This window comes from Oryctolagus cuniculus, chromosome X (assembly GCF_964237555.1).
Source record: "Oryctolagus cuniculus chromosome X, mOryCun1.1, whole genome shotgun sequence".
Lineage (NCBI taxonomy): Eukaryota > Metazoa > Chordata > Mammalia > Lagomorpha > Leporidae > Oryctolagus > Oryctolagus cuniculus.
In genome coordinates this window covers 78,139,087-78,164,724 of record NC_091453.1, presented here as the reverse complement: position 1 = coordinate 78,164,724, position 25,638 = coordinate 78,139,087, and the positions used below count along the sequence as shown (strand labels likewise).

The following is a 25,638-nucleotide window of genomic DNA, read 5'->3' as shown; positions in this document are numbered from 1 at the left end:
TTTTTCCTTTTTATTAAGATTTATTTATTTTAAGGGCAGAGTTACACAGAAAGAAAAAGAGGTGGGAGGGCGGGTCAGATTTGGGGGAGATATCAATCATCAATCTTCCATCCACTGCCGGTTCACTCCCCAAATGGCTGTAACAGTTGAGGCTGGGCCAAGCTGAAGCCAGGAGCCAAGAGCTTCATCCAGGTCTCGCATGTGGGTGCAGAGGCCTGAGGACTTGGGTAATCTGCTGCTGCTTTAACAGGCACATTAGCAGGGAGAAAGCTGGATCAGAAATGGTACAGCCAGAACTCATACGGGTGCCCATATGGATGCCAGCATTGCACACGGCAGCTTAACCTGTTACACCACAACACCGGCACTTCCAATACATTTTTTTAAAGTTCACTGAAATGGTGGCCAGCGCTGTGGCATAGCAGGTAAAGCCGCCGCCTGCAGGGCCAGCATCCCATATGGGCGCTTGTCTGAGTCCCGGCTGTTCCACTTCCGGTCCAGCTCTTTGCTATGACCTGGGAAAGCAGCAGAAGATGGCTCAAGCCCTCGGCCCGAAGAAGCTTTTGGATCGGTGCAGCTCCGGCCGTTGCAGCCATTTGGGGAATGAACCAGTGAATGGAAGACACCCCCCCCCCACCTCTTCTTCTCCCTCTCTGTATAACTTGGACTTTCAAGTAAATGAATACATCTTTTTTTAAAAAGTTCACTGAAATGAATTAAAATAAGTTTACTTTGGTGCAAGCAAGTTTGAAATCGTACAATAGTGTTTTTCACAATGAACACTTTCCACAAACTTCATATTTTTTAACGATTTATTTATTTATTTATTTGAGAGTTAGAGTTACAGACAGTGAGAGGGAGAGACAGAGAGGAAGGTCTTCCTTCCATCGGTTCAGTCCCCAAATGGCTGTAACGGTCGTAGCTGTGCCAATCCAAAGCCAGGAGCCAGGTGCTTCCCCCTGGTCTCCCATGAGGGTGCAGGGGCCCAAGCACTTGGGCCATCTTCTATTGCCCTCCTGGGCCACAGCAGAGAGCTGGATTGGAAGAGGAGCAGCCAGGACTAGAACTGGTGCCCATATGAGATGCTGGCCCCTCAGGCAGAGGATTAACCTACTGCACCATGGTGCCAGCCCCCAAATTTCATATTTTAAACACTTGAGAAACAGAATGGTCTCTAAGACATGTGAATAAAATAAACACGATGTGTTTTTTTCTTTGTCCTATAACATCAGATTTTTTAAAAAGATTATTTATTTATTTATTTATCTATTTGAAAGGCAGAGTTACAGAGAGAGAGGAAGAGAGAGGGAGAAAGAGCAAACAAGCTTCCATCCATTGGTTCACTCCCCAGATAGCCACAATGGCCAGAGAGCTGTGCTGGTCCAAAGTCAGGAGCTTCTTCCCAGTCTCCCATGTGGGTGACAGGAGTCCAAGGACTTGGGGCATCTTCCATTGCTTTCCTAGGCATATTAGCAGGGAGCTGGATCAGAAGTGGAACAGCTGGGACTCGAACTGGCACCTACGTGGGGTGCCAACATTGCAGGCGGTGGTTTTACCCACGCCAGCCCCCAACACCAAATTTTAAAAGGACTTGAGAGGTCACTGAACATAATGGATTGAAGGAGTCAGTAGTCTAACTTATGCTTAAATATCTTGAGTGTCAAGTACCTCAATTCAAGGCAGCTTTTTCCACTGTTGTAGTTTTGTCCCATCACTGTAGTTTTAGAAAGTTTGTCTCTATGTAGTATGGAAATGTATTTCCTTGTAATTCCATCCACTTGGTCTGGTGCTGCCCTCTCCTGCTAGACCAAAAAATAATTCCATCTTCCATGTAATTATTTAAAGACAATTATGGTCCCCTGACATTTCTGTTCTATAGGATAGATATGCACAGAAATGATCATATTTAGCCTTTGTATATAAACAAGCAAAGAGAGCTGATATTCAAAGAAAGAAGAATGAGAGCAAAATCAAGAGCAAGAAATCACAATTTCATGATTGGCTTCACTTTTTCATTCAAAAATATTTATTAAACCCTCACTATGTGTCAGATACTATTCTATGTACTCACAAGACATCAGTGAAAAACAAGCAGATATGTCTACCCTTATGGAGTTTACACTCAGGGAAGGGTGATTCAAAGAGCAGCACAAAGCAAGTAAATCAATATACAATATCAGGTGGTGATTAATACAATGAAGAAAAATATACTAGGGAAGGAAGTATGAATGTGTGAGTTCAATTTAAAATATAGCAGACATATTGGACTTCACAGAGAAGGTAATATTTGAGCAAAAACTTCAAAAAGTAAACCATGAAAATATTAAGAGGTAGAGCATACCAGGCAGAAGGAATAGTAAGCATGAAGGCTTTGAGATAGAAAACACAGCTAATTAGGTAAAATCTGCATGATGAAATGCGGAGTTAATGGAGGATTTTGAGTACAGTGACATGGACTGACTGATGATTTAGAGGGCTCACTTTGGCTTCTGTGTGGAGAAGGGACCTAGTGGGGAAGGGTGGAAGTAGAAAGATAGGAAACTATGAAAAAAGGGAAGGGGCAGCACTGTGGCATAGTAAGTAACTCAACTACTTGCAATGCCAGCATCCCATTGGCACTGGTTTGAATTCTGGCTACTCCACATCTGATCCAGCTGCCTGCTAATGTGCCTGGGAAAGCAGCAGAGGATGGCCCAAGTACCTGGGCCCCTGTACCCATGTTAGAGACCAGATGAAGCTCCCGGCTGCTGGCTTCAGCCTGGCCCAGCCCCAGCTTTTGTGGCCATCTGGGGAGTGAACCAGCAGATGGAAGACCAAACTCTCTCTCTCTCTCCCTCTGTAATTCTGCCTTTCAACATAAATATTTTTTAAAAAGAAGGAAACTATGAAGAGACTTAGAAAAGTTCACAGAAATGGAATTAAAAGTTAAGTTTACAGGGCCACTGTTGGGGTACAGTGGATTAAGCCACTGCCTGCTATGCTTACATCCTGTATCAGAGTTTCAGTTGCAGTCCCGGCTGCTCTGCTTGCTTTTGTGTGTGTGTGTGTGTGTGTGTGTGTGTGATTATTTTTTATTTGAAAGACAGAACTACAGAGAGAGGTAGAGCCAGAGAGAGAGAGAAAGGTCTTCCATCTGCTGGTTCACTCCCTAAATGGCTAAAACAGCCAGAACTGAGCCAATCCGAAGCCAGGAGCCAGGAGCTTCTTCTGGGTCTCTCTCCCATGCGGGTGCAGGGCTTTAACCCGATGTGCCACAGTGCGGGGCCCCTGCTCTGCTTTCAATTCAGCTCCCTGCTAATGCGCCTGGGAAAGCAGCAGAGAATGGCCTAAGTACTTGGGTTCGTCATTCATATGAGAGAACTGGATAGAGCTTCAGGCTCCTGGTTTCAGCCTGACCCAGTCCTGGCTACTGTGGGCATTTGGGGAGTGAACCAACAGATGGAAGTTGGTTTCTCTCCCTCTCTCCCTCTCCTTTCTTACTTTCTTTCTCTCTCTCTGCCTTTTAAATAAATACAATTTTTTTGAAAAAAAAGAAAGACATATGGGGCCAGCACTGTCGCATAGCAGGTAAAGCCATTGCCTGCAGTGCCTGCATCCTTTATGGGCGCCGGTTCAAGTCCTGGCTGCTCCACTTCTGATCCTGCTCTCTGCTGTGGCCTGGGAATGCAGAAGATGAACTAAGTCCTTGGGCCCCTGCAGCTGCATGAGAGACCCGGAAGAAACTCCTGGCTCCTGGCTTTGGATCAGTCCAGCTCTGGCCATTGGGGCCATTTGGGGAGTGAACCAGCAGATGGAAGACCTAGCTCTCTCTCTCTCTCTCTGTGTGTGTCTCTCTGTAATTCTGTCTTTCAAATAAATAAAAGAAATATTTAAAAGAAAAAAGAATAACTTGGAAAACTTTTGGCCTGAGCAAATAGAACAACAGAGTTGCTATTTAATGAAATGGGGCAGAATATGAAAGAAACAAGTTTAGCGGGGTAAGGTGACGCCTTCCTGGGCTACAAGGCCGGCATGACGCACATCGTGCGGGAAGTGGACCGGCCGGGCTCCAAGGTGAACAAGAAGGAAGTGGTGGAGGCCGTGACCATCGTGGAGACCCCGCCCATGGTGGTCGTGGGCATCGTGGGCTACGTGGAGACCCCGCGGGTCCTCCGCACCTTCAAGACGGTGTTCGCCGAGCACATCAGTGACGAGTGCAAGAGGCACTTCTACAAGAACTGGCACAAGTCGAAGAAGAAGGCCTTCACCAAGTACTGCAAGAAGTGGCAGGACGACGCGGGTAAGCGGCAGCTGGACAAGGACTTCAGCAGCATGAAGAAGTACTGCCAGGTCATCCGCGTGCTGGCGCACACGCAGATGCGCCTGCTGCCCCTGCGGCAGAAGAAGGCGCACCTGATGGAGATCCAGGTGAATGGCGGCACCGTGGCCGAGAAGCTGGACTGGGCCCGGGAGCGCCTGGAGCAGCAGGTCCCAGTGAGCCAGGTGTTCGGCCAGGACGAGATGATCGACGTCATCGGCGTGACCAAGGGCAAGGGCTACAATGGGGTCACCAGCCGCTGGCACACCAAGAAGCTGCCCCGCAAGACGCACCGAGGGCTGCTCAAGGTGGCCTGCATCAGGGTGTGGCACCCGGTGCGCGTGGCCTTCTCTGTGGCACGGGCTGGGCAGAAAGGCTACCACCACCGCACGGAGATCAACAAGAAAATCTACAAAATCGGCCAGGGCTACCTGATCAAGGACGGCAAGCTGATCAAGAACAACGCCTCCACTGCCTACGACCTGTCAGACAAGAGCACGCTGAAAGGCTGCGTGGTGGGCACCAAGAAGCGGGTGCTAACCCTGCGCAAGTCCCTGCTGGTACAGACCAAGCGGCGCGCCCTGGAGAAGATCAACCTCAAGTTCATCGACACCACCTCCAAGTTCGGCCACGGCCGCTTCCAGACGGTGGAGGAGAAGAAGGCCTTCATGGGACCACTTAAGAAGGACAGGATCGCAAAGGAGGAGGGGGCCTGAAGGGGCTTGGAGTGTGCTGCATTGCAATAAAGTGACTTTCCAGGAAAAAAAAAAAGAAAAATGAAATTTAAGATAATCTTGAGTATTTATGTAGAGATGCTTACTAAATAGTGGGTCATTCAAATTTTCATTGGAGATCTTAGCTAGAGATTCAAATTTGGGAGACATCAGTGTATAGCTGCTTTTGAAAACCATGAGACTTAGAATGGCAGATGTCCTAAATAGCACTCTGGCCTCAGAATCAGCCCTAAAGGCATTCGGATCTGGCTGAAAAGCCCATGAGAGTATTTCAGGCATGGAAAGCCAAGACACTCTGGCAAAAGATCTCTGCGAGTGAGATCCCAGTGGAAAGAACAGGTCTTCAAAGAAGGAGGTACCTTTCTCTGAAGGGAGGAGAGAACCTCCACTTTGACTATGACCTTGTCTAAACAAGATAAGAATCGGAGAACTCAGAGGGCTTCCATAGCCTTGGAAACTCATGACTGGAGAGTAGGGAGATTACTGGTGCCATAGACAGGAGTGTCAATTGGTAAAGTCAACAACAGGAGTCACTGTGCACTTACTCCTCATGTAGGATCTCTGTCCTTAATGTGCTGTGCATTGAGATTTAATGCTATAACGAGTACTCAAACAATATATTTCACTTTGTGTTTCTATGGGGGTGCAAACTGTTGAAATCTTTACTTAATGCATACTAAACTGATCCTCTGTAAAAAAAAAAAAAAGAAATTATCAACTCCCACCTTGACTCTCACTGGGATTAAACATGACAATAGGTCTGATCTGATTTCATCATCATTTAAAAAAATCATCTATTATTTTTCACTTTATGTTTCTGTGTGGGAGCAAACTGTTGAAATCCTTACTTAATGTATACTAAGCTGATCTTCTGTATATTAAGATAATTGAAAATGAATCTTGATGTGAATGGAAGGGGAGAGGGAGTGGGAAAGGGGAGGGTTGTGGGTGGGAGGGACGGTATGGGGGGGAAGCCATTGTAATCCATAAATCATACTTTGGAAATTTATATTCATTAAATAAGAGTTAAAAAAAAAACACCAAAAAAAAAATCCATGAGACTGGGTTACGACTTTGTCCTAGTGCTTAAGATACCAGTTGGGATGCCTACACCCCATATTGGAGTGTCTGAGTTCTACTGACCCTAGCTTCCAGCTGATGCAGCCCCTGGAAGGTGGATGTGATAGTACAAGTGACTAGGCCCCTGCTACATACACGGGACACTTGAGTTGATTTCCCAGCTGCTAGTTTTGACCCCTGGCCTAAAGCAGTTGTAAGCATTTGGGGAATGAACCAATGAATGGGATCTCTTTCAAATAATTAAATTTTTAAAAATTAAAAACATGAACCTAGTTGAGAGCACTGAGATAATAAATGTAAATAAACTTTCTAGTGAAAATTTAAAGCAAAATTCTCAAAGTGTGGTCTCAGATCAACAACATCAGCATCACCAGCAAACTAGTTCGAAATGTGCATTTTTTGTGTCCTTTTCCATATCTACTGAAGAAGAAACTCTGGGGTGGAGTCCAACAGCCAATTTGTTCATAAGTGTCCCAGGTAATTCTGATGAACACTATAGTTTGAGAATCAATAGTTAAGAAGTCAGGGAGATATGGAAAAACCGTAAAGAAAAATCCAAAAGGGCAGCCAGTAAGGTAGATCAAAGATCTCCTTTTCTCTGTCTCTCTCTACTTTTCGACTGAATAAACTAAATGTTTAATGACAATGAAGGAAAGGCAGAGACACAGAGGGAGACAGGCAGATACACAGAAGTCTCCCGCCTATCGATTCAAGCCCAAGATTACTTAGAAAGATGATACTGGGCAAGGCTGAAGCAGCTGCCAGGAACTTAACACAGGTTTCCCACGTGGGTGGCAGGGACACAATTGCACCTACCATCACCTGCTGCATCCAAATTTCAGGTACCTGGCTATGGCCTGGCCCAGCCCTGAGATCCATTTGGGGAGTAAACCATGGAACATTTGTCTCTCTGTGCTTCCCTTTCTCTACATATATATAATTATGCCTTTCCAAAAATAAATAAATACAGAAGGCTTAAAAACAGGAAAATAAAAATAAACTAAATGAATCAAACAAAAAGAAATGAGATAAATGAGTAAAATAAATAAAAGAGTAAAAATACATGAAAAAATGGAATCAAGTTCAATGTGTTTTTTTAATTTATTCAATTTTTTAAGATTTTCTTTATTTTGGGCTGGCACTGTGGTGTAGTAGGTAAAGCTGCCACCTGCAGTGCCGGCATCCCATAAGGGCACCTGTTCAAGTCCCAGCTGTTCCACTTCCGATCCAGCTCTCTGTGATGGCCTGTAGAAGATGTAGAAGCTGTAGAAGATGGCCCAAGTGCTTGGGCCCCTTCACCCATGTGGGAGACCCAGAAGAAGCTCCTGGCTCCTGTCTCTCTCTCTCTCTCTCTCTCTCTCTCTCTCTCTGCCTCTCCTTCTCTCTCTGTGTAATTCTAACTTTAAGGTAAGTAAATACATCTTTTATAAAAAAAAGATTTTATTTATTTGAAAGGCAGAGTTACAGAGAGAGGGAGAGACAGAGAGAAAGGTCTCCCATAGGCTGGTTCACTCCCAAAATGGCTATAATGTCTGGAGCTGGGGCGATCGAAAGCCAGGACTCAGGAGCTTCTTCCAGGTCTTCCATGTGGGTACAGGGGCCCAAGCACTTGGGCCACTTTCCACTGCTTTACAAGGCCATAAGCAGAGAGCTGGATCCAAAGAGGAGCAGCCAGAACTTGAACCAGCGCCCAAATGGGATGCCGGCACTGGGAAGCTTTGCCTACTATGCCAGTGCTGGCCTCAAGTGCAATGATTTTTTTTATTATTAAAGATTTATTTTATTTATTTGAAAAACAGAGTTACATAGAGAAGTAGAGACAGAGAGAGAGGTCATCCATTCACTGCTTCACCCCCCAGATGGCTGCAATGGCCAGAGCTGCCCCGATCCGAAGCCAGGAGCCAGGAGCTTCTTCCAGGTCTCCCACGTACGTGCAGGGGCCCAAGGACTTGGGCCATCTTCTACTGCTATCTCAGGCCATAGCAGAGAGCTGGATCGGAAGAGGAGCAGCCGGGACTAGAGCTGGCACCCATATGGGATGCCAGCGTTTCAGGCCAGAGCTTTAACCCGCTGTGCCACAGCGCCGGCCCTTAGTGCAATGATTTTTTAAAAAGCTAATCCTCCACCTGCGGCGCTGGCACCCCGGATTCTAGTCCCGGTTGGGGCGCCGGATTCTGTCCCGGTTGCTCCCCTTCCAGTCCAGCTCTCTGCTGTGGCCCGGGAAGGCAGTGGAGGATGGCCAAAGTGCTTGGGCCCTGCACCTGCATGGGAGACCAGGAGGAAGCACCTGGCTTTGGATCAGCGCCGTGCGCCGGCCACAGCAGCCATTGGGGGGTGAACCAACGGAAAAAGGAAGACCTTTCTGTCTCTCTCTGTCACTGTCCACTCTGCCTGCCCCCCCCCCAAAAAAAAAGCTCAAAGACAAAGACTATTTGAAGTCGACAAATGGAAGAGAAAATAACAGAGAAGATTTCCTATCTGCTTGTTCAGTCCCCAAACTGCAGCAGTATCAACTGCAGTCCATATCCTGTTAAAGCTTCACTTTAAAACATAAATTAAGTGAATTTAAGTAATTAATTGACTTGAAAGGCTGACAGGGGCACCGGTGTTAAGTGGTCAGCTTGCAAATCACACATCACATATAGCAGCTAGGCTTGGATTACTGGCAGTTCTACTTCCCATACAAATCCCTCCTAATGTGCCTGGAAAGGCATCAGAAGATGATGGCTCAAGCACTGGGGACCCTGCCACCCCCAGGGAACACTGGGATGGAATTTCAGACTCCTGGCTTTGGCCTAGCCCAGCACCAGAATTCCCAGCCATTTGGGGAGTGATCCAGCAGTTGGAAGATCTTCTCTGTTTCTTCCTTTCTGTCACTATGACTCTCAACTAAATAAAATAAATGTTTGACAACAATAAATAAAAGGCAGAGAGACAGAAAGAAAGGGGTCTACCACCTGCTGATTTCCACCCAAAATTACTCAGATGGCTACTATGTGGCCAGGCTGAAGCCAGGTGCCAGCAGCTTTACCCAAGACCCCAGTGTGGGTGGCAGTGACATAAGTGCACTTGCCATCCTCTGCTCCATCCCACAATGTGTATGAGCAGGAACCTGGAAAGGGATGAGAGCATGGATGTGGACCTCACAGGAAATATATGACTTATTGAATCAAATACCCAGTCCACAGAGTTCCACTTTTAAGACCTAATGTTAGGTGCCAGCATGGTGGCATGGCAGCATAAGCCCCTACCTGCAACCCAGGCATCCCATACGAGCCCAGGTTGCAGTCCTGGCTCCTCTACTTCTGATCCAGCTTCCTGCTAAAATGCCTGGGAAAGCAGCAGGTGATTGATCCAGTACTTGGGCACCTGCCAGCTTCATGTGAACCAGATGCAGTTTCAGGCACCTGACTTCGGCCTGGCACTGCTCCCAGAGTCATCTGGTGAGTGAACCAGCAGATGGAACATCTGTCTCTACATCTCCTTGTCTCTCTCTCTCTCCAACTCACCCTTTCCAATAAATATAGAAGGCCTAAAAAATGAAAATAAAAAATAAACTAAAAAAGAGAAAGAATAAAAATAATAAAATGACAAATACACATGATTAAAATAAAACAATCAACTGTTATGGTATTAAAACATATTAAAAGACTTAAGCATTTTTCATGTGACAGGCTACAGGCAAGAGAGGAACAGAGGAGACCTCCTATTTGTGGTTGAGTACCCAAAATCCGGCAGTATCAACTGAAGTCCCTATGAGGTTACAGCTTAACTTTAAAGTATATATTAGGTAAAATTAACTAATTAATTAATTGGAAAGGCTGAGAGGAGCCTGGCTATGTGGTACAGGGTGTTAAGCTTCAACTTGCAACTTGAGCATCAAATATGAAAGCCAGGCTTGGATAGCTAACCACTTTGCTTAAAATGGAAATCCCTGCTAATGTCCCTGGGAATACAACAGAGATGATGGCCAAAACACTGGGCCCCTGCCACACACAGGGGAGACCAGGATGAACTTCTGGGCTTCTGGCTTCATCCTTGCCCAGTACCAGATTTCTCGGCCATTTGGGGAGTGACCCAGCAGATGAAACACCTCCTTTTCTCTGTCTCTTTCAACAGCATAAACTAAATGTTTAACAATAAAGGAAAGGCAGGGAGATAAATAGACACTCAGACAGAAGTCTCTCACCTGATGATTCCAGGCCAAAATTACTCAGGCAGCAAGTACTAGGCCAGGCTAAAGCCAGGTGCAAGGAGCTTAACCCAGGTGTATCACCAGGGTGACAAGGACACAACTGCACCTGCTGCATCTGATTTCACAACTCCGGCTTCAGCTGTCCCAGCCCTGAGAGCCATTTGGGAGTGAACTAAAATGGAACATTGGTCTATGTCTGTTTTTCACTATCTATATATAATTCTACCTTTTCAATAAATTAATAAATACAGGATGATTAAAACAGGAAAATAAAAAAAAATAAAAGAGAGAAAATAAATAAACATAGTAAATATAATAGTAAAATGACATAAATATACGGGAGAAAATTAAAATAATCAAATGGAATGGTTTAAAAAAATTTTAAAGACTTTAACTTTGCTTATTTGAATGGCACCAGATAGATGAAGAGAAAGGAACAGAAGAGACCTCCTATCTGCTTGTTCAGTACCCAATATCAGGCAGTATCGATTGCTATCCCTATCCTGTTAAAGATTAACATTAAGACATATTTAAGGAGGTCATCACTGTGGTGTACCGGGGAAGCCGCCACCTGCAGTGCCGGCATCCCATATGGGCGCTGGTTCGAGTCCCAGCTGCTCCACTTCCGATCCAGCTCTCTGCTATGGCCTGGGAAAGCAGTAGAAGATGGCCCAAGTCTTTGGGCCCCTGCACATATGTGGGAGACCTGGAAGAAGCTCCTGGCTCCTGGCTTCGGATTGGCCCAGTTTCGGCCGTTGCGGCCAACTGGGGAGTGAACCAGCGGATAGAAGACCTCTCTCTGCATCTGCCTCTCTGTAACTCTGCCTTTCAAATGAATAAATAAATCTTTTTTTAAAAAGACATATTTTAAGTAATTTTAACTAATTACAGAATTTCAAGTCCTGGGGCTATGGTGTGGCCCAGCACAGAGAGCCATTTTAGAGTGAACCAGCAGATGGAACATTTGTCTCTCTTTCTCTCTCTCTCTCTCTATATATATATATATATAAAATTCAGCCTAATAAGTAAACAAATACAGAAGTGTTAAAAATAGGAAAATAAAAAATGACTAAAATGGAAAGAAATGAAATGAATACAAATAAATAAAATGAAATGAAATAAAATAACATGAAAAAAAATGAAGTACAAGAATTAAAGGGAAAATCTTTAAAAAAAAAAAAAGAAAAGAAAACAATGAGGGATGTAAGCCTCATAGGAAGTATATCACCTGTTGCACCAAATACCCAGCCTGCAGTGTTCTACTTTTTAACTCCTAATATTAGGGGCCAGCACTGTGGCACAGGGGCATAAGCCCCTACTACAACCCTGGCATCCCGTATGAGCAGAGATTATTGTTCTGGCTGCTCTACTTCTGACCCAGCTCTCTGCCAATGTGCCTGGGAAGGCAGCAAGGATGGATCCAGTCCTTGGATACCTGCCACCCACATGGGAGACCCGGATGGAGTTTCAGGACCCTGGCTTTGGCCTGGTGCAGCCACAAGAGCCATTTAGCGAGTGAAGCAGCTAATGGAATTTCTCTCTTGTGTCCCCCTTTTTCTATATATGTATAGCTCCACCTTCTATTATGTAAGTAAATACAGAAGGCTTAAAAACATGAAAATTAAAAATAAAATGAATGAAATGAAATAAAATTAAAATAATGAAATTAAATTATGTGAAAATAATATAAAATAAAACAATCAAATGTAATGTTTAAAAAAAAACCTTCGTGACTTCGTTTATTTGAAATGCAGCAGACAGATGAGAAAGGAACAAATGAGACATCCTATCTGCTTGTTCAGTACCCAAAGTCTCGCAGTACTGACTGCAGTCCCTATCCTGTTACAGCTTAACTTTAAAACATATATTAAGTCGAATTAATTTATTAATTTGAAATTCTGAGAGTACAACTCCAGCATCACATATGGTGCCAGGTTTGGATTCCTGGCTGCTTTCTTCCAACATAGATCCTTGATAATGTGCCTGGAAAGGCAGTTGGAAGATGAGATCCCCTGTGGATGGCAGGGGACAAATAACTTGCTTGCCCAATAACTTTGCCCCCTGCCACTCACAGGGACTCTCAGTATGAACTTTATGTTTGTTGGCTTTGGCCTTGCCCAGATGCATCCTTTGCGCCCGTTTTCATTGTAATTCAGCAAATAGAAGATCCCCTTTTCTGTCTCTCCCTTTCTTTGTCAAACTGCCTTTCAACTAAATAATATACATGTTAAACAACAATAAAGTAAAGGTAGAGAGGTGGAGACAGAAATCTTCACCTGCTGATTCCTGCCCAAATTTTTTCTGACACTACTGCTGGGCAAAGCTGGAGCTGGGCACCAGGAGTTTAACCCAGGTCTATCATGTGGGTGGCAGGGACATAACTGCACTTGCCACCACCTGCTGCCTCCCACAGTGTGTATAAGCAGGTAGCTGGCATAGGGCGAGAGCCTTGACTCCATCTCAGGCACTCCAGTGTAGGATGTCGACCTCACAGGAAATATCTGACCCTCTGCACCAAATGCCAAGCCACAGTTTTATATATATATATATATATTTTTTTTTTTTGACAGGCAGAGTGGACAGTGAGAGAGAGAGACAGAGAGAAAGGTCTTCCTTTGCCGTTGGTTCACCCTCCAATGGCCGCCGCGGCCGGCGCGTTGCGGCTGGCGCACCGCTCTGATCCGATGGCAGGAGCCAGGAGCCAGGTGCTTTTCCTGGTCTCCCACACAGTTTTATATTTTTATAAACTAATGTTGTGGGCCAGCGTTGTGGCAAACCAGGATAAGTCATCATCTACAATGCCAATATCATATCTCAGCACAGTTTCTTGCTTTTTTTTTTCAATTAATTAATTTATTTATTTGAGAGATAGAGTTACAGACAGTGAGAGGGAGACAGAGCGAAAGGTCTTCTGTCCGTTGGTTCACTACCCAGTTGGCCACAACGGCCAGAGCTGCGCCGATCCGAAGCCAGGAGCCAGGAGCTTCTTCCCAGTCTCCCATGTGGGCGCAGGGGCCCAAGCACTTGGGCCTTTTTCTACTGCTTTCCCAGGCCACAGCAGAAAGCTGGATTGGAAGAGGAGCAGCCGGGACCAGAACAAGCGCTCCTATGGGATGCCAGCGCCGCAGGCGAAGAATTAACCTACTTCGCCACAGAGCCAGTCCCTCAGCACAGTTTCTTGTATAAGCTGTTCTACTTCTGATCCAGCTGCTCATTAACACACCTGGGAATGCATCAGTTGATGGATTCAGTGCTTGGGTCCCTGCCATAAACGTGGCAGAATCAGATGGAATTCTAGGCTCCTGGCTTGGGCCTAACCCAGCCCAGATATCCATTTGGAGAGTGAACCAGCACAGGGAACATCTTTCTTTCTCTGTGTTTTGTGTTTATGTCTCTCTCTAAACATATATACATTTTCAATAAATAAATACATATATATCCAAATTTCCAATAAATAAATAAGGTTTAAAAACAAATGAAATAAAGCAATCAAATGTAATGATCTAAAAATATTTTTAAATTTAAGTTATACAAATTTCATATATTTCATAATATTTTAAAGCACTATAACTTTTTAAGTTTGAACAGCAGAGGACAGTAGAACCAGAGGAGATCTCCTATCTGATTGCTCAGCCCCCAAATGCCAGCAATATCCATTACTGTCCAAATCCTGTTAAAGCTTAAATTTAAAATGTATTAAGGAGAATTAATTAATATGAATGGCTGAGGGGGCTAGCCTTGTGGCACAGAGTGTTAAGCCTCAGCTTGCAACTCCAGTATCACATACTGAAGCTATGATTGTATTACCCCTTCCCCCAACCTTGCTTCTGGGGCAGATCCCTGCTAATGTTCAGGGGAAGGTAGCAGAAGAACATGAAGGCCCAAGCACTTGGGCCCCTGCCACCTATAGGTGATACCAGCTGGAAGATCTCTCTCTCTCTGTGTATGTGAGGCTTTGCCTCTCAAATGCATGCAAGTAAATAAATATGGAGCTGGCGGCCAGCGCCGCGGCTCACTAGGCTAATCCTCCGCCTTGCGGCGCCGGCACACCGGGTTCTAGTCCCGGTCGGGGCGCCGGATTCTGTCCCGGTTGCCCCTCTTCCAGGCCAGCTCTCTGCTGTGGCCAGGGAGTGCAGTGGAGGATGGCCCAGGTGCTTGGGCCCTGCACCCCATGGGAGACCAAGAAAAGCACGTGGCTCCTGGCTCCTGCCATCGGATCAGAGCGGTGCGCCGGCCGCAGCGCGCCGGCCGCGCCGGCCATTGGAGGGTGAACCAACGGCAAAGGAAGATCTTTCTCTCTGTCTCTCTCTCACTGTCCACTCTGCCTGTCAAAAAAAAAAAAAAAAATATATATATATATATGGAGCTGGCATTGTGCCACATTTGAGTTTAGCTGCCACCTACAATGCAGGAATCCCATATCATATTACCAGTTTGAATCCTAACTTCTCAGCTTCCAATCTAGCTCCCCACTAACGTGCCTGGGAGAACAGCAGAAGTTTACCAAAATGCTTGGGTCCCTGTCACCCCTCAGGAGACCCAGATGGAGTTTTGGACTCTTCGGTTCAGCCTGACCCTTCCCAGCCATTGTGGCGATTTGAAGATTGAACCAGTGGTTAGAAGATCTGTCACTCTGCCTTTCAATAACCTTTTAAACATGGATAGAATTTTTTTAAATGACTGTTTTTTTAAAAAAAAAATTAAAAAATCTCAGGGCTGGCATTGTGGCATAGAAGGTAAAGCTGCTGCCTGTGATGCCAGCATCCCATATGGGTGCTGGTTCACGTCCTGGCTGCTCCACTTTGATCCAGCTCTCTGCTGTGGCCTGGGAAAGCAGTGGAAGATGACCCGAGGACTTGGGCCCCTGCACCCACGTGGGAGACTGGGAGGAGGCACCTGGCTTCAGTCCTTCCTCTGGCCATCAGACCCATTTGGGGAGCGAACCAGCAAATAAAGATCTCTCTCTGCCTCTTCCCCATCTCTCTCTCCGTAACTCTGCTTTTCAAATAAACAAAATCTATCTTTAAAAAAATTTTAAAAAGCTCTTCAGACATTAATGCCGTGATTTCTATAATACTTGGAAATATTTTCAGCTTTCAAATTTGCTGTTTTTTACTTCCTCAAAACAAAGTGTGAAACGTGCTTTCTCTGACATTTAATTTTTTATTTTTTAAAAAAATGGTGTGTTTAAATTTAATTTATTTGAGAGTCAGAGAGAAAGATACATCCTATCCAACTGGTTCACTCCTCAAACGGCAGCCAGGCCAAAGCTGCAAGCTGTTAACTCAATCTGGGTCTTCTACACGGGTGGCATGAACCCAGTTATGCCAGCCATTACTGGCTGCCTTCCAAGATCTATATTAGCAAGGATTTGGAGTCACAAGCTGGTGTGGGAGTCAAACATAGGCACTGGGATGTGGGATGTGGGCATCTTAATTGCTAGGCTTAAAACACCAAACCTGCAACATTTTTTTTTAAGATTTGTTTTATTTATTTGAAAGAGTTACGGAGAGAGATAGAGACAGAGAGAGAGGTCTTCCATCCGATGGTTCACTCCCCAGATGGCCGCAACGGCTGGAGCTGTGCCAATCGGAAGCCAGGAGCTTCTTCTGCTTCTTCTACGCAGGTGCAGGGGCCCAAGGACTTGGGCCATCTTCCACTGCTATCCCAGGCCATAGCAGAGAGCTGGATCAGAAGAGGAGCAGCTGGGATTAGAACCGGCGACCATATGGGATGCCGGCACTGCAGGTGGCGGCTTTAACCCGCTGTGCCACAGATCTGGCCTCCTGTACATTTTAAAATAGTATTTATTGCTTAGTGCTTACATGATAACAGGACCAATGACATAAGAAATGCCACTCCAGCTGGCGTTGTGGCACAGTAAATTAATCCTCCATCTGCGGCGCTGGCACCCCAAATGAGCGCCAGTTCTAATCCCGGCTGCTCCTCTGCTGATCTAGCTCTCTGCTATGGGCTGGGAAAGCAGTAGAAGATGGCCCAAGTCCTTGGACCCTGCACCTGCGTGGGAGACCTGGAAGAAGCTCCTGGCTCCTGGCTTCAGATCGGGGCAGCTCTAGCCGTTTCGGCCTCTTGGGAAGTGAACCAACGGATGGAAGACCTCTCTCTCTGTCTCTCCTTCTCACTGTCTGTTAGTCTACCTCTAAAATAAATAAAATCTTTTTTAAAAAATGCCACTGACTCGCCTTTAAGTAAGTCATCCAAAACCATGTTGCACCGCAAACGGGTGGGTCAGCCCTCGGTACTGTATTCGTGGGATCTCTTCCAGAAGGAAGCTGAAACCAGCTAAGTCAAGAACATAAAGTTTTATTTTCCACGAGTGGGAAAAGTAAAGAAAAATGGGTACTTTAAAAAAGTACAAAAATCGAGGGTCAAAGGTCAGAAGACACCTAGAAAAACGGGTCCATTTTTTTTCTTCCTGGCTACCATGAACCAAGTTCCTGATAGGACACCTCTGGGACTTAGCAACAGGGAAAAACAAAGCCTCTGATTGGGGAACCACCTAGTTAAAAGGCTCTGCCGGAGGTGAGGGGGCGCCACTCCAGCTGCCGCTCGCAGCAGGTTGCACTCGAGCGGAGGAGATGGCGTCGCTTTCGACCCTAGCACGTTCTGGAAAGGTGCAGGCAAATCCTAACGAGAAAAGGCTGACACTTCTAGACATGTCTCTAGGTAAGTAGCTCCCGCATCCCGGCCCCTGCTAGTTTAGGTTGGCTGCCCTTGGACAGCAGAGCTCAGCACAGGATCGGCTAGAAGTGGCGCTCCGAGAACTTGCCCGGGACCAGAGGCTTCCCCTCTGTATCCATGAGTCTACTCCATCCATCCGGGACGCACGAACCCTTGGCTCCGGCTCCTGCTCCTGTCCTCTGCTCCCGTGATGCCGCACCCCCCAGCTCTCTTAAAACTCAGGTGGGAAAACTGTCCCGAGCTGATAGAAACCGCGCGGAGAGGAAGGATAGTTGCCGAAAAGGGCAGGTACAGGAGGCCAAAAGGCCTCTTTTCAGTTCAGGAAAGGCTCCTCGCCTAGCCAGAGAAAAGGGCGCGGAAGTGAGTACCCCTTTCAAACGCGCGGGCCACGTGCTCCGCGCAGCTGGCGGAAGGCTGCGCCCGTTTGGTGACGCGCGCGCTCTTCGCAGGGCCACCGCGTTGCAGACCGAGTGCCCGGGCAGGATAAGGAGGAGCAAGCCGTGGGCCAGTTTGCTAGGAATGGCAGGGTGGTCGTGTATAGGACCACGGGGCAAAGGAGCCGTTAGTTGGTTTGCCGCTCGCTCGGTGGGGCTTACCTTGCAGAGGCAGGGAGCACACATACACACACACACCCAGGAAGACCGTATTCCTTACGACCAGCAGCGTGCACAGAAAAAGCGGGTTTCGCTTGCACAGATTTCGGGGCCCGCTACCCTCTGGAAATGTGGGTGTGGGGTGGTGAACGGTGCTAAGCGCACCAAAAGGCTGACTTTAGAAATGGTGCCCAGGGGGAGGGGGGTGGCAGAGCCCTGAAGGTGGAAATGTTGACCACGGCCAGAGGAGCAGAAGAGCAGGAGGGGTCGAGCTATAGGGAGGGGAGCAGCGAAGGGGGCGAGAAAGGGGCAACGGGCGCGGGCAGTGAAGGGCAGCGTGAGACAGAGAAGAAGGGGGTAGGGCATGCCTTAGGGGAGAGGTATAGGGGCGGAGAAACAGCTGGGCGGGCAGACCTTAGGAAGAGCAGACTTAGGGTAGCCTCGAAGGTGGGCGATGGGCGATGGGCGGGGGTGGGGTGGCGTTGTGTTTTAGCGGCTTAAACTTCCGGCCGCCCTTCCCCCACCCCCAACTCCCTGCTGCTCCGCTTCTGATCCAACTCTGCAAACGCGCCTGCGAAGGCAGCAGAAGTTGGCCCTGGTGCTTGCTCCCCCACATGGGGGACACGAATGGAATTGTACTTTACTGGCTCCGAATGGCGGCCATTTCAGGAGTGACTCCGGAGCTGGAAGATCGCGGACTCTCTGTGTTGCCCTCTCTAACTCTGCTTTTCCAATAAATAAAATTTTTTTAAAGGGGGGAGGGGGCTTGTGGCGTAGCTGTTAAGGAACCATGAAGATTTACCCCTATGTTGTTTCCTTCTAAGTTTTCAAGTTTTAGCTCTTATGTTTTCATCTTTGGTTTACTTTGAGTTAATTTTTGCGTAGGTGGTGATACAACATCCAGTTTCAATCTTTTGCATGTGGGTATATAGTCCCAACACCATTTGTTAAATGACCTTTTTTCGCTTCATTGGTCTTGGTGGATTGCTTTCTTAATTTAGTTACTGGATAAATCATCGCTGATGTAGATAGATGTTTTAATGTATGAGCTTTCTTAATCTTTGCTTTATTGGTAGTATATGGAAATATGAATTATTTGGTGTATGCTTTCTTAATTTTTGGATGATTCATCGCTAGTGTATAGAAATATTTATTTTTGTGTATCTTTGCTACTACTTGGCTGAATTAATCAATTATAATTGTGTGTCTGTATATCCTTAATTTCACATAGAAGATTATGATATCTGAGAACAGATTTACTTTTCTCAAATCTGGTTGTCTTTTATTTCTTTTTCTTGACTAATTGCTCTGGATAAAATTTCCAATAAAATGTTAAATTGATATGATGAGCGAACATCTTGATCTATTTCTCATATTTTACTACTAATCATTTTAGCTGTTTCCTTAGATGTCCATTATGAGGTTGTGGAAGTTACCCACCTGCCCCCTTTAGTTTGAGGCCAAATGTATATGAGTAGCACCTGGAGTGGACTTTTTTGTGTGTGTGGGTTTTTTAAATGTCTATTTTGTGATAAGTATCAACACGTTTTTTTCTTATAAGACAGTCCCTATGGATTCCATACTGCTACTTGCTCTCTGACCACCAACTTCATCATGACTTCAAAGTGTTTTGTGGCATTAAAATGACTTTTTTTAAAAAGTTATATTTGGTCACTGGCCACGGCTTGGGACTAGGGTGACTTAAGCAAGGTACTTGGCTTGGATATAAAAATTTGAGGCAACCAAAAATACGGTCATTGAGGGTAATTAATACTGTAATAAAAATTTTTTTAATGAAATGGACAAACTACAGCCACCTGCCTGCCACCTGCATAAATCAAGTTGCACTGAGGTAGCGGTTAGACTCAGCTAATTAAAGGCAGGACTGTGCAAGTACAGGGTCTCATCTGTCTTGTCTTTTTCTTTTGTTTCCCTTCATTTCCTCCTTCCTTTCCTCTCTCTCTCCCTGTCTTGTCTTTCTTTTTCCACTTCCTTCCCTCCTAACTTCTGTCTGCCTCCCTCCCTTTCTCTAACTCTGTTTTTTGATAGTTTATTCCCTCGGTGATTAGATCTGTGTTGATTTTTACTTTTAAGTGTTATGTTAAAATATTATTTTGACCTTGATTGTTGAGTTTTTGGAGCTTCTAATTTTGTGCCTGAGACACATTTGCCTCACATTAGTCCCTCACACTGGGACCCTTAAGGGTGGAAATTGAGCACCAAGTGAGATTAAAGCTTCATGCTTCCTGTACTTTTCTTGGTGTTGATTTCACTGATAGGTTTTTAGCAGCTGCTCATAGAAAGGGGGGGGTGTATAAACTGACAAATAACCAACAATGGGTTTATCCCAAGGTTCAGAAAAATAAGGACCAAGTCACAGTGTGGCCTGGTCCCAAAATTGTAGGAGTTGACATAACCTGTGCAAGTTGTTGCATTTCTTGGAGCCTAAGTTTGCTTGTCTGCATAGTGTCTGCATTGTAGATTCGTTGGGGATTAAATGAGATTATACTGGTAATGTGTACAAAGCTGGAATGGGAAAAACTGAATAAATGTTATACAAAGGCACTTCACAAAGTGCGTAGAAATGAAAGTAAAAATATATTTAGTCTGATCAAAAAAATATAAATCCATGCATACAGGGTCATCAAAAATCATGGAAAATGTGTATTGTGAAAAAGCTACGTATGACTTTCAAACTTTTTGCACCAAAATAACCTTATCTTTTAATTCCATTTTTTCCATGACCTTTTTGAACTATACTCACACATACCTAAAGTCTCAGTTTTGGGTAGGCAGCAATTTGGCAAGCTGGAGTAGCTAGTTACACTCTTGGTATTTTTTTTTTTAAGTACACTCTTGGTATTTTTTTTTAAAGATTTGTTTACTTATTTGTCGGGCATAGTTAAGACAGAGGTCTTCCGCCTGCTGGTTCATTCCCCAGATGGCCACAATGGCTGGAGCTGGGCCCATCAGGAGCTTCTTCCTGGTCTCCCACATGGATGCAGGGGCCCAAGCACTTGGGCAATCATCCACTGCTTTCCCACACCACCAGTAGGAAGCTGGATTGGAAGTGAAGCAGCTGGGACTTGAAACAGTGCCCATATGGGATACCAGCACTGCGGGCAGAAGCTTACCTCCTAGGCCACAGCACCAGCCTCATCTTTTTTTTTCCCCCTTATTAGTAGTTTTGTTTTGTCCTGTCCTGTAATTTTACTGGTATTTTTGTTTTGTTTCACATTTTGAGAGGCAGAGAGAAACACAAACAGAGAGAGCTCCTATTCACTGGCTCTCCCCAAATGCTTAAAACAGCTAGGGCTGGGCTATTGGAGGGGCATCTAAGTATATACATGTAATCGCATCATGTTTTAAGTGTTTTGAAAGTATGTAAAGTTAGAACCTCCAAAAAATTGAGAGGAGGGGCAGTGTTACGGTGCAACAGATTAAGCCACTGCCTGGATCCCATCTTGGAGTGCCAAGAATGGAATCCTGCCTCTCTACTGATCAGCTTCCTACTAATGTGGCAAGGAGACAGCAGAAGATGGCTCAAGTATTTGAGTCCCTGGAACCCACATGGGAGACCCAGATTAGGTTCCTGGCTCCTGACTTCAGTCTGGTCCAGCCCTGCCTGTTGCAGGCATTCAAGAAGTGAACCAGCAAATGAAAAATCTCTTTCTATGGGTTTTCTTTCAAATAAATGGATGAGTACACATTTAAGAAAAAACAAAGCAAAATCAACACACTTAAATTGAGAGGAACTTAAGTCATTTAACTTTTTTGAGATTTCTTGCTTTAAACATTAATGGTGGAAACGATGTTTATAAAAAGTGTGTGTTTTGACACTCTTATTTATGGCATCAGTAATCACCCTAGGCTCTCGTCATGAGCTGCCAAGGCTATGGAAGCCCCCTGAGTTCACCGACTCTGATCATATTTAGACAAGGCCATGGTCAAAGTGGAAGTTCTCTCCTCCCTTCAGAGAAAGGTACCTCCTTCTTTGATGACCGGTTCTTTCCACTTGGCAGCTCATGACAAGAGCCTAGGGTGATTACTGAGGCCATAAACAAGAGTGTCAATTTGTTAAGTCAACAACAGGAGTCACTGTGCACTTACTCCTCATGTAGGATCTTTGTCCTTAGTGTGCTGTACATTGAGATTTAATGCTATAACTAGTACTCAAACAGTATTTTTCACTTTAGGTTTCTGTGTGGGAGCAAACTATTGAAATCTTTACTTAATGTATGCTAAACTGATCTTCTGTATATAAAGAGAATCGAAAATGAATCTTGATGTGAATGGAAGGGGAGAGGGAGTGGGAAAGGGGAGGGTTGCGGGTTGGAGGGACGTTATGGGGGGGAATCCATTGTAATCCATAAGCTGTACTTTGGAAATTTATATTCATTAAATAAAAGTTAAAAAAATAAATTAAAAAAAAAGTGTGTGTTTTGGGGCCGGCACTTTGGTGTAGCAGTAAAGCTGCCACCCACAGTGCCAGCATCCCATATGAGTGCCAGTTTGAGTCCACTTCCGATCCAGCTCTCTGCTATGGTCTGGGAAAGCAGTAGAAGATGGCCCGGGCTGAAACTGTGGCGCAGTGGGTTAATGCCCTGGCCTGAAGTGCTGGCATCCCTTATGGGTGCCCGTTCGAGATCCAGCTCTCTGCTATGGCCTGGGAAAGCAGTAGAAGATGGCTCAAGTCCTTGGACCCCTGTACCCACATGGGAGACCCGGAAGAAGCTCCTGGCTCCTGGCTTTTGGCTTCAGATGCAGTCAATTGGGGAGTGAACCAGCGGATGGGAGACCTCTCTCTCGCTCTCTTTCTTTCTCTCTCTGCCTCTCCTCTCTATATAACTCTGATTTGCAAATAAATAAATACATCTTAAAAAAAAAAAGGTGGCCCAATTTTGGCCAATTGGGGAGTGAACCAGCGGATGAAAGACCTCCCTCCCTGCCCCCGCCACCTCTTCTTCTTTCTCTGTGTAACTCTGACTTTCAAATAAATAAATGAATCTTTTTATAAAAAGTGTGTGTTTTTAAATTTATTTACCTGTTTATTTCAGAGACATGAAGCAAGAGCTACCATCTGTTGTTTTAATCCCCAAATGCCCACAACAGCTGGCCGGGTGCTGGGCTGGGGCCATGTGGTGTATTTTAAATGCTTATAAATAGTGCTTTCTGGGGCCTGTACTGTGGTGTAGCTGGTTAAAGCCCTGGCCTAAAGTGCCCGCATCCCATACATGTGCTGGTTCAAGAACTGGCTGCTCCATTTCCAATCTGGCTCTCTGCTATGGCCTGGAAAAGCAGTGGAAGATGGTCCAAGTGCTTAGGCCACTGCACCCACGTGGGAGACTTGGAAGAAGCTCCTGGCTCCTGTCTTTGGATTAGCCCAGCTCTGGTCGTTGCGGCAATTTGGGGAGCGAACCAGCAGATAGAAGACCTCTCTCGGCCTTGGCCTCTCTGTAACCCTACCTTTCAAATGAGAAAAATTGTTTTTAAAAATGTTTTCAATGCATCTTAAAATACAATGCTATATGCAATAATTGTGTTTTTCACAAGAAAATTATATAATTTATATAAAAATTTTAGTTCTTGGAGGGCTGGCGCTGTGGTGTAGTAGGTTAAGCTTCCACCTGTGGCGCTGGCATCCCATGCCGGCACCAGTTCAAATCATGGCTGCTTGACATTTCTTTTTTTTTTTTTATGATTTATTTATGGGGCTGGCACTGTGGCACAGTGGGTTAAAGCCTTCAGCGCTGGCATCCCATGTGGACACTGGTTTGAGTCCTGGATGTTCCACTTCCGATCCAGCTCCCTGCTAATGGCCTGGGAAAGCAGTGGAAGATGGCCCAAGTCCTTGGGCCCTTGCACCCACATGGGAGACCTGGAAGAAGCTCCTGGCTCCTGGCTTCGGATCTGCCCAGCTCCAGCCCTTGCGGCCATTTGAGGAATGAACCAGCAGATGGAAGACCTGTCTCTCTCTCTCTGTCTTTCCCTCTGTTTGTAATTCTGTCTCTCAAATAAATAATTAAAACAAAAAGAAATAATTCTTCACATGGCACCTTAAGCAGTGTTTTAAACAGTTTTTTAAAATATATGTGTTGGGGCCGGCGCCATGGCTCACTAGGCTAGTCCTCTGCCTTGCAGCGCCGGCACACCGGGTTCTAGTCCCGGTCGGGGCACCGGATTCTGTCCCGGTTGCCCCTCTTCCAGGCCAGCTCTCTGCTGTGGCCCTGGAGTGCAGTGGAGGATGGCCCAAGTCCTTGGGCCCTGCACCCCATGGGAGACCAGGATAAGTACCTGGCTCCTGCCTTTGGATCAGCGCAGTGCACCGGCCGCAGCGCGCCAGCTGTGGCGGCCATTGAAGGGTGAACCAACGGCAAAAGGAAGACCTTTCTCTCTGTCTCTCTCTCACTGTCCACTCTGCCTGTCAAAAAATAAAAATAAAAAAATAAAATAAAATATATGTGTTGGACCATTGCTGTGGCACAGTGGGTTAACATCCTGGCCTGAAGCGTCGACATACCATATGGGCACCCGTTTTAATTCCGGCTGCTCCTCTTCCGATCCAGCTCTCTGCTGTGGCCTGGGATAGCAGTAGAAGATGGTCCAGGTCTTTGGGCCCCTGCACCTGCGTGGGAGACCCAGAAGAAGCTCCTGTCTCCTGGCTTCAGATCTGCGGGGCTCTGGCCGTTGCGGGCATCTGGGGTGAACCATCAGATGGAGGATCTCTCTCTCTCTGCCTCTCCTCTCTCTGTGTAACTGTGACTTTTGAATAAATAAATATTTTAAAATAAAATATAATAAAATATATGTGTTTATTGGGGCCAGTGCTGTGGCATAGTGGATAAAGCAGCTGCCTGGTCTCCCACGTGGGTGCAGGGGCCCAAGGACTTGGGCCATCTTCTACTGCTTTCCCAGGCCATAGCAGAGAGCTGAATCAGAAGAGGAGCAGCTGGGACTCAAACCAGCGCCCATATGGAATACCAGCACTGCAGGCAGCCAAAGCATGTTTTCTCTAAGTAGCATTCTCGATCTTCCAGGTAAGAGGCAAGGGACAGAGACCAAAATCTTGAGCCTTTACTGCTATTGACCAAGATGTGCATTAGTAGGGACCTGGAATCAGAAGTGGAGCCAAAATTCAAACCTGGGCATTCCAATATAGAGTGTGGGCATCCCAAGTGACATCTTAACTGCTATACCAAATGCTCATCCTTCATGGTACATTTCTAATTGAAGGGGCTGGATGCCTATTACCATCTTTTTAATTGCATTTCAATTAGGAAATTTGTGAATTTAATATGGAATATTAAACCCCAAATACTAGGTCTATTTTTAGAAAATGCAGCATAGAATGAATGTTTATATAACTGGGGGCTGGTGCTGTGACCGAGTGGATTTAAAGCCCTGGCCTGCAGCACCGGCATCCCAAATGGGCACCGGCTCGAGTCCCAGCTGCTCCACTTCTGATCCAGGTCCCTGATAATGCTCCTGGGAAAGCAGTAGAAGATGGCCCAAGTGCTTGGGCCCTTGCCCAAGCAAGGGAGATCCAGAAGAGGCTCCTGGCTCCTGGCTTTGGATCAGCTCAGCTCCCACCATTGGTGCCTTTGGGAGTGAACCAGGGGATGGAAGAACTCTCTCTGTAATTCTTTCAAATAAATAAATATTTAAAAAAGATTATATAACTGAAGTTTGTATTTTTTCTTCTTTTTGAATCTGATGCACCTTAAAGGTTAAAATTTCATACTTATTACCGTTGGCATTTTAAATACTGATCTCTACATTACAGAGAACTAGTGACACTATATTGTGTTGTAAGTACAAAGAGAAATAGAATAGTCAGCATTTGGGAAGAAATGAGATAAAAGACCTATATTATACAAAGCTATTTTATTGGGAGCCACACAGAACTCAACTTGAAAAAATAACACATTTTTAAAGGTTGAGTTTTATATTCAATGCACTTAATCATTCACTTTTAATTTGTACTCAGTGTTGCAGTTCAAGCAGCTTTACCACTTTTGTTAAAATCAATTTCTTTAA

General features: G+C 45.5%; 3 protein-coding genes across 10 annotated transcripts in view; 2 read left to right on the top strand and 1 right to left on the bottom strand.

Annotated features, from left to right (window-relative positions):
- LRCH2 (leucine rich repeats and calponin homology domain containing 2) overlaps window positions 1-18,044 on the bottom strand; it is a 197,033-nt gene extending 178,989 nt beyond the window's left edge. For 2 of the 7 annotated variants that reach the window (XM_051827276.2, XM_051827277.2), the window contains exon 1: window positions 17,605-18,044. The gene's annotated coding sequence lies outside the window, so the exon portion shown is untranslated. The remainder of the gene's footprint in view (window positions 1-17,604) is intronic. The other 5 variants (XM_051827272.2, XM_051827274.2, XM_070066580.1 and 2 more) reach the window with 4 other exon arrangements.
- Window positions 3,981-5,073, top strand: LOC100348521 (large ribosomal subunit protein uL3-like). The gene has a single exon (XM_051827283.2). The coding sequence runs from the start codon at window positions 4,012-4,014 to the stop codon at window positions 5,011-5,013; it is 1,002 nt and encodes a 333-aa protein (XP_051683243.1). The 5' UTR covers window positions 3,981-4,011; the 3' UTR covers window positions 5,014-5,073.
- LUZP4 (leucine zipper protein 4) overlaps window positions 16,844-25,638 on the top strand; it is a 32,945-nt gene continuing 24,150 nt past the window's right edge. The window contains exon 1 of one of the 2 annotated variants that reach the window (XM_051827278.2): window positions 16,844-16,993. In XM_051827278.2, coding sequence (XP_051683238.1) covers window positions 16,906-16,993 — 88 coding nt within the window. In that variant the 5' untranslated portion in view covers window positions 16,844-16,905. The remainder of the gene's footprint in view (window positions 16,994-25,638) is intronic. The other variant, XM_008272906.4, reaches the window with a different exon arrangement.

What these genes read in the sequence shown, in the direction of transcription:
- LOC100348521 (XM_051827283.2), top strand. Translation starts at nt 4,012, where the DNA reads ATGACGCACATCGTGCGGGAAGTGGACCGGCCGGGCTCCAAGGTGAAC.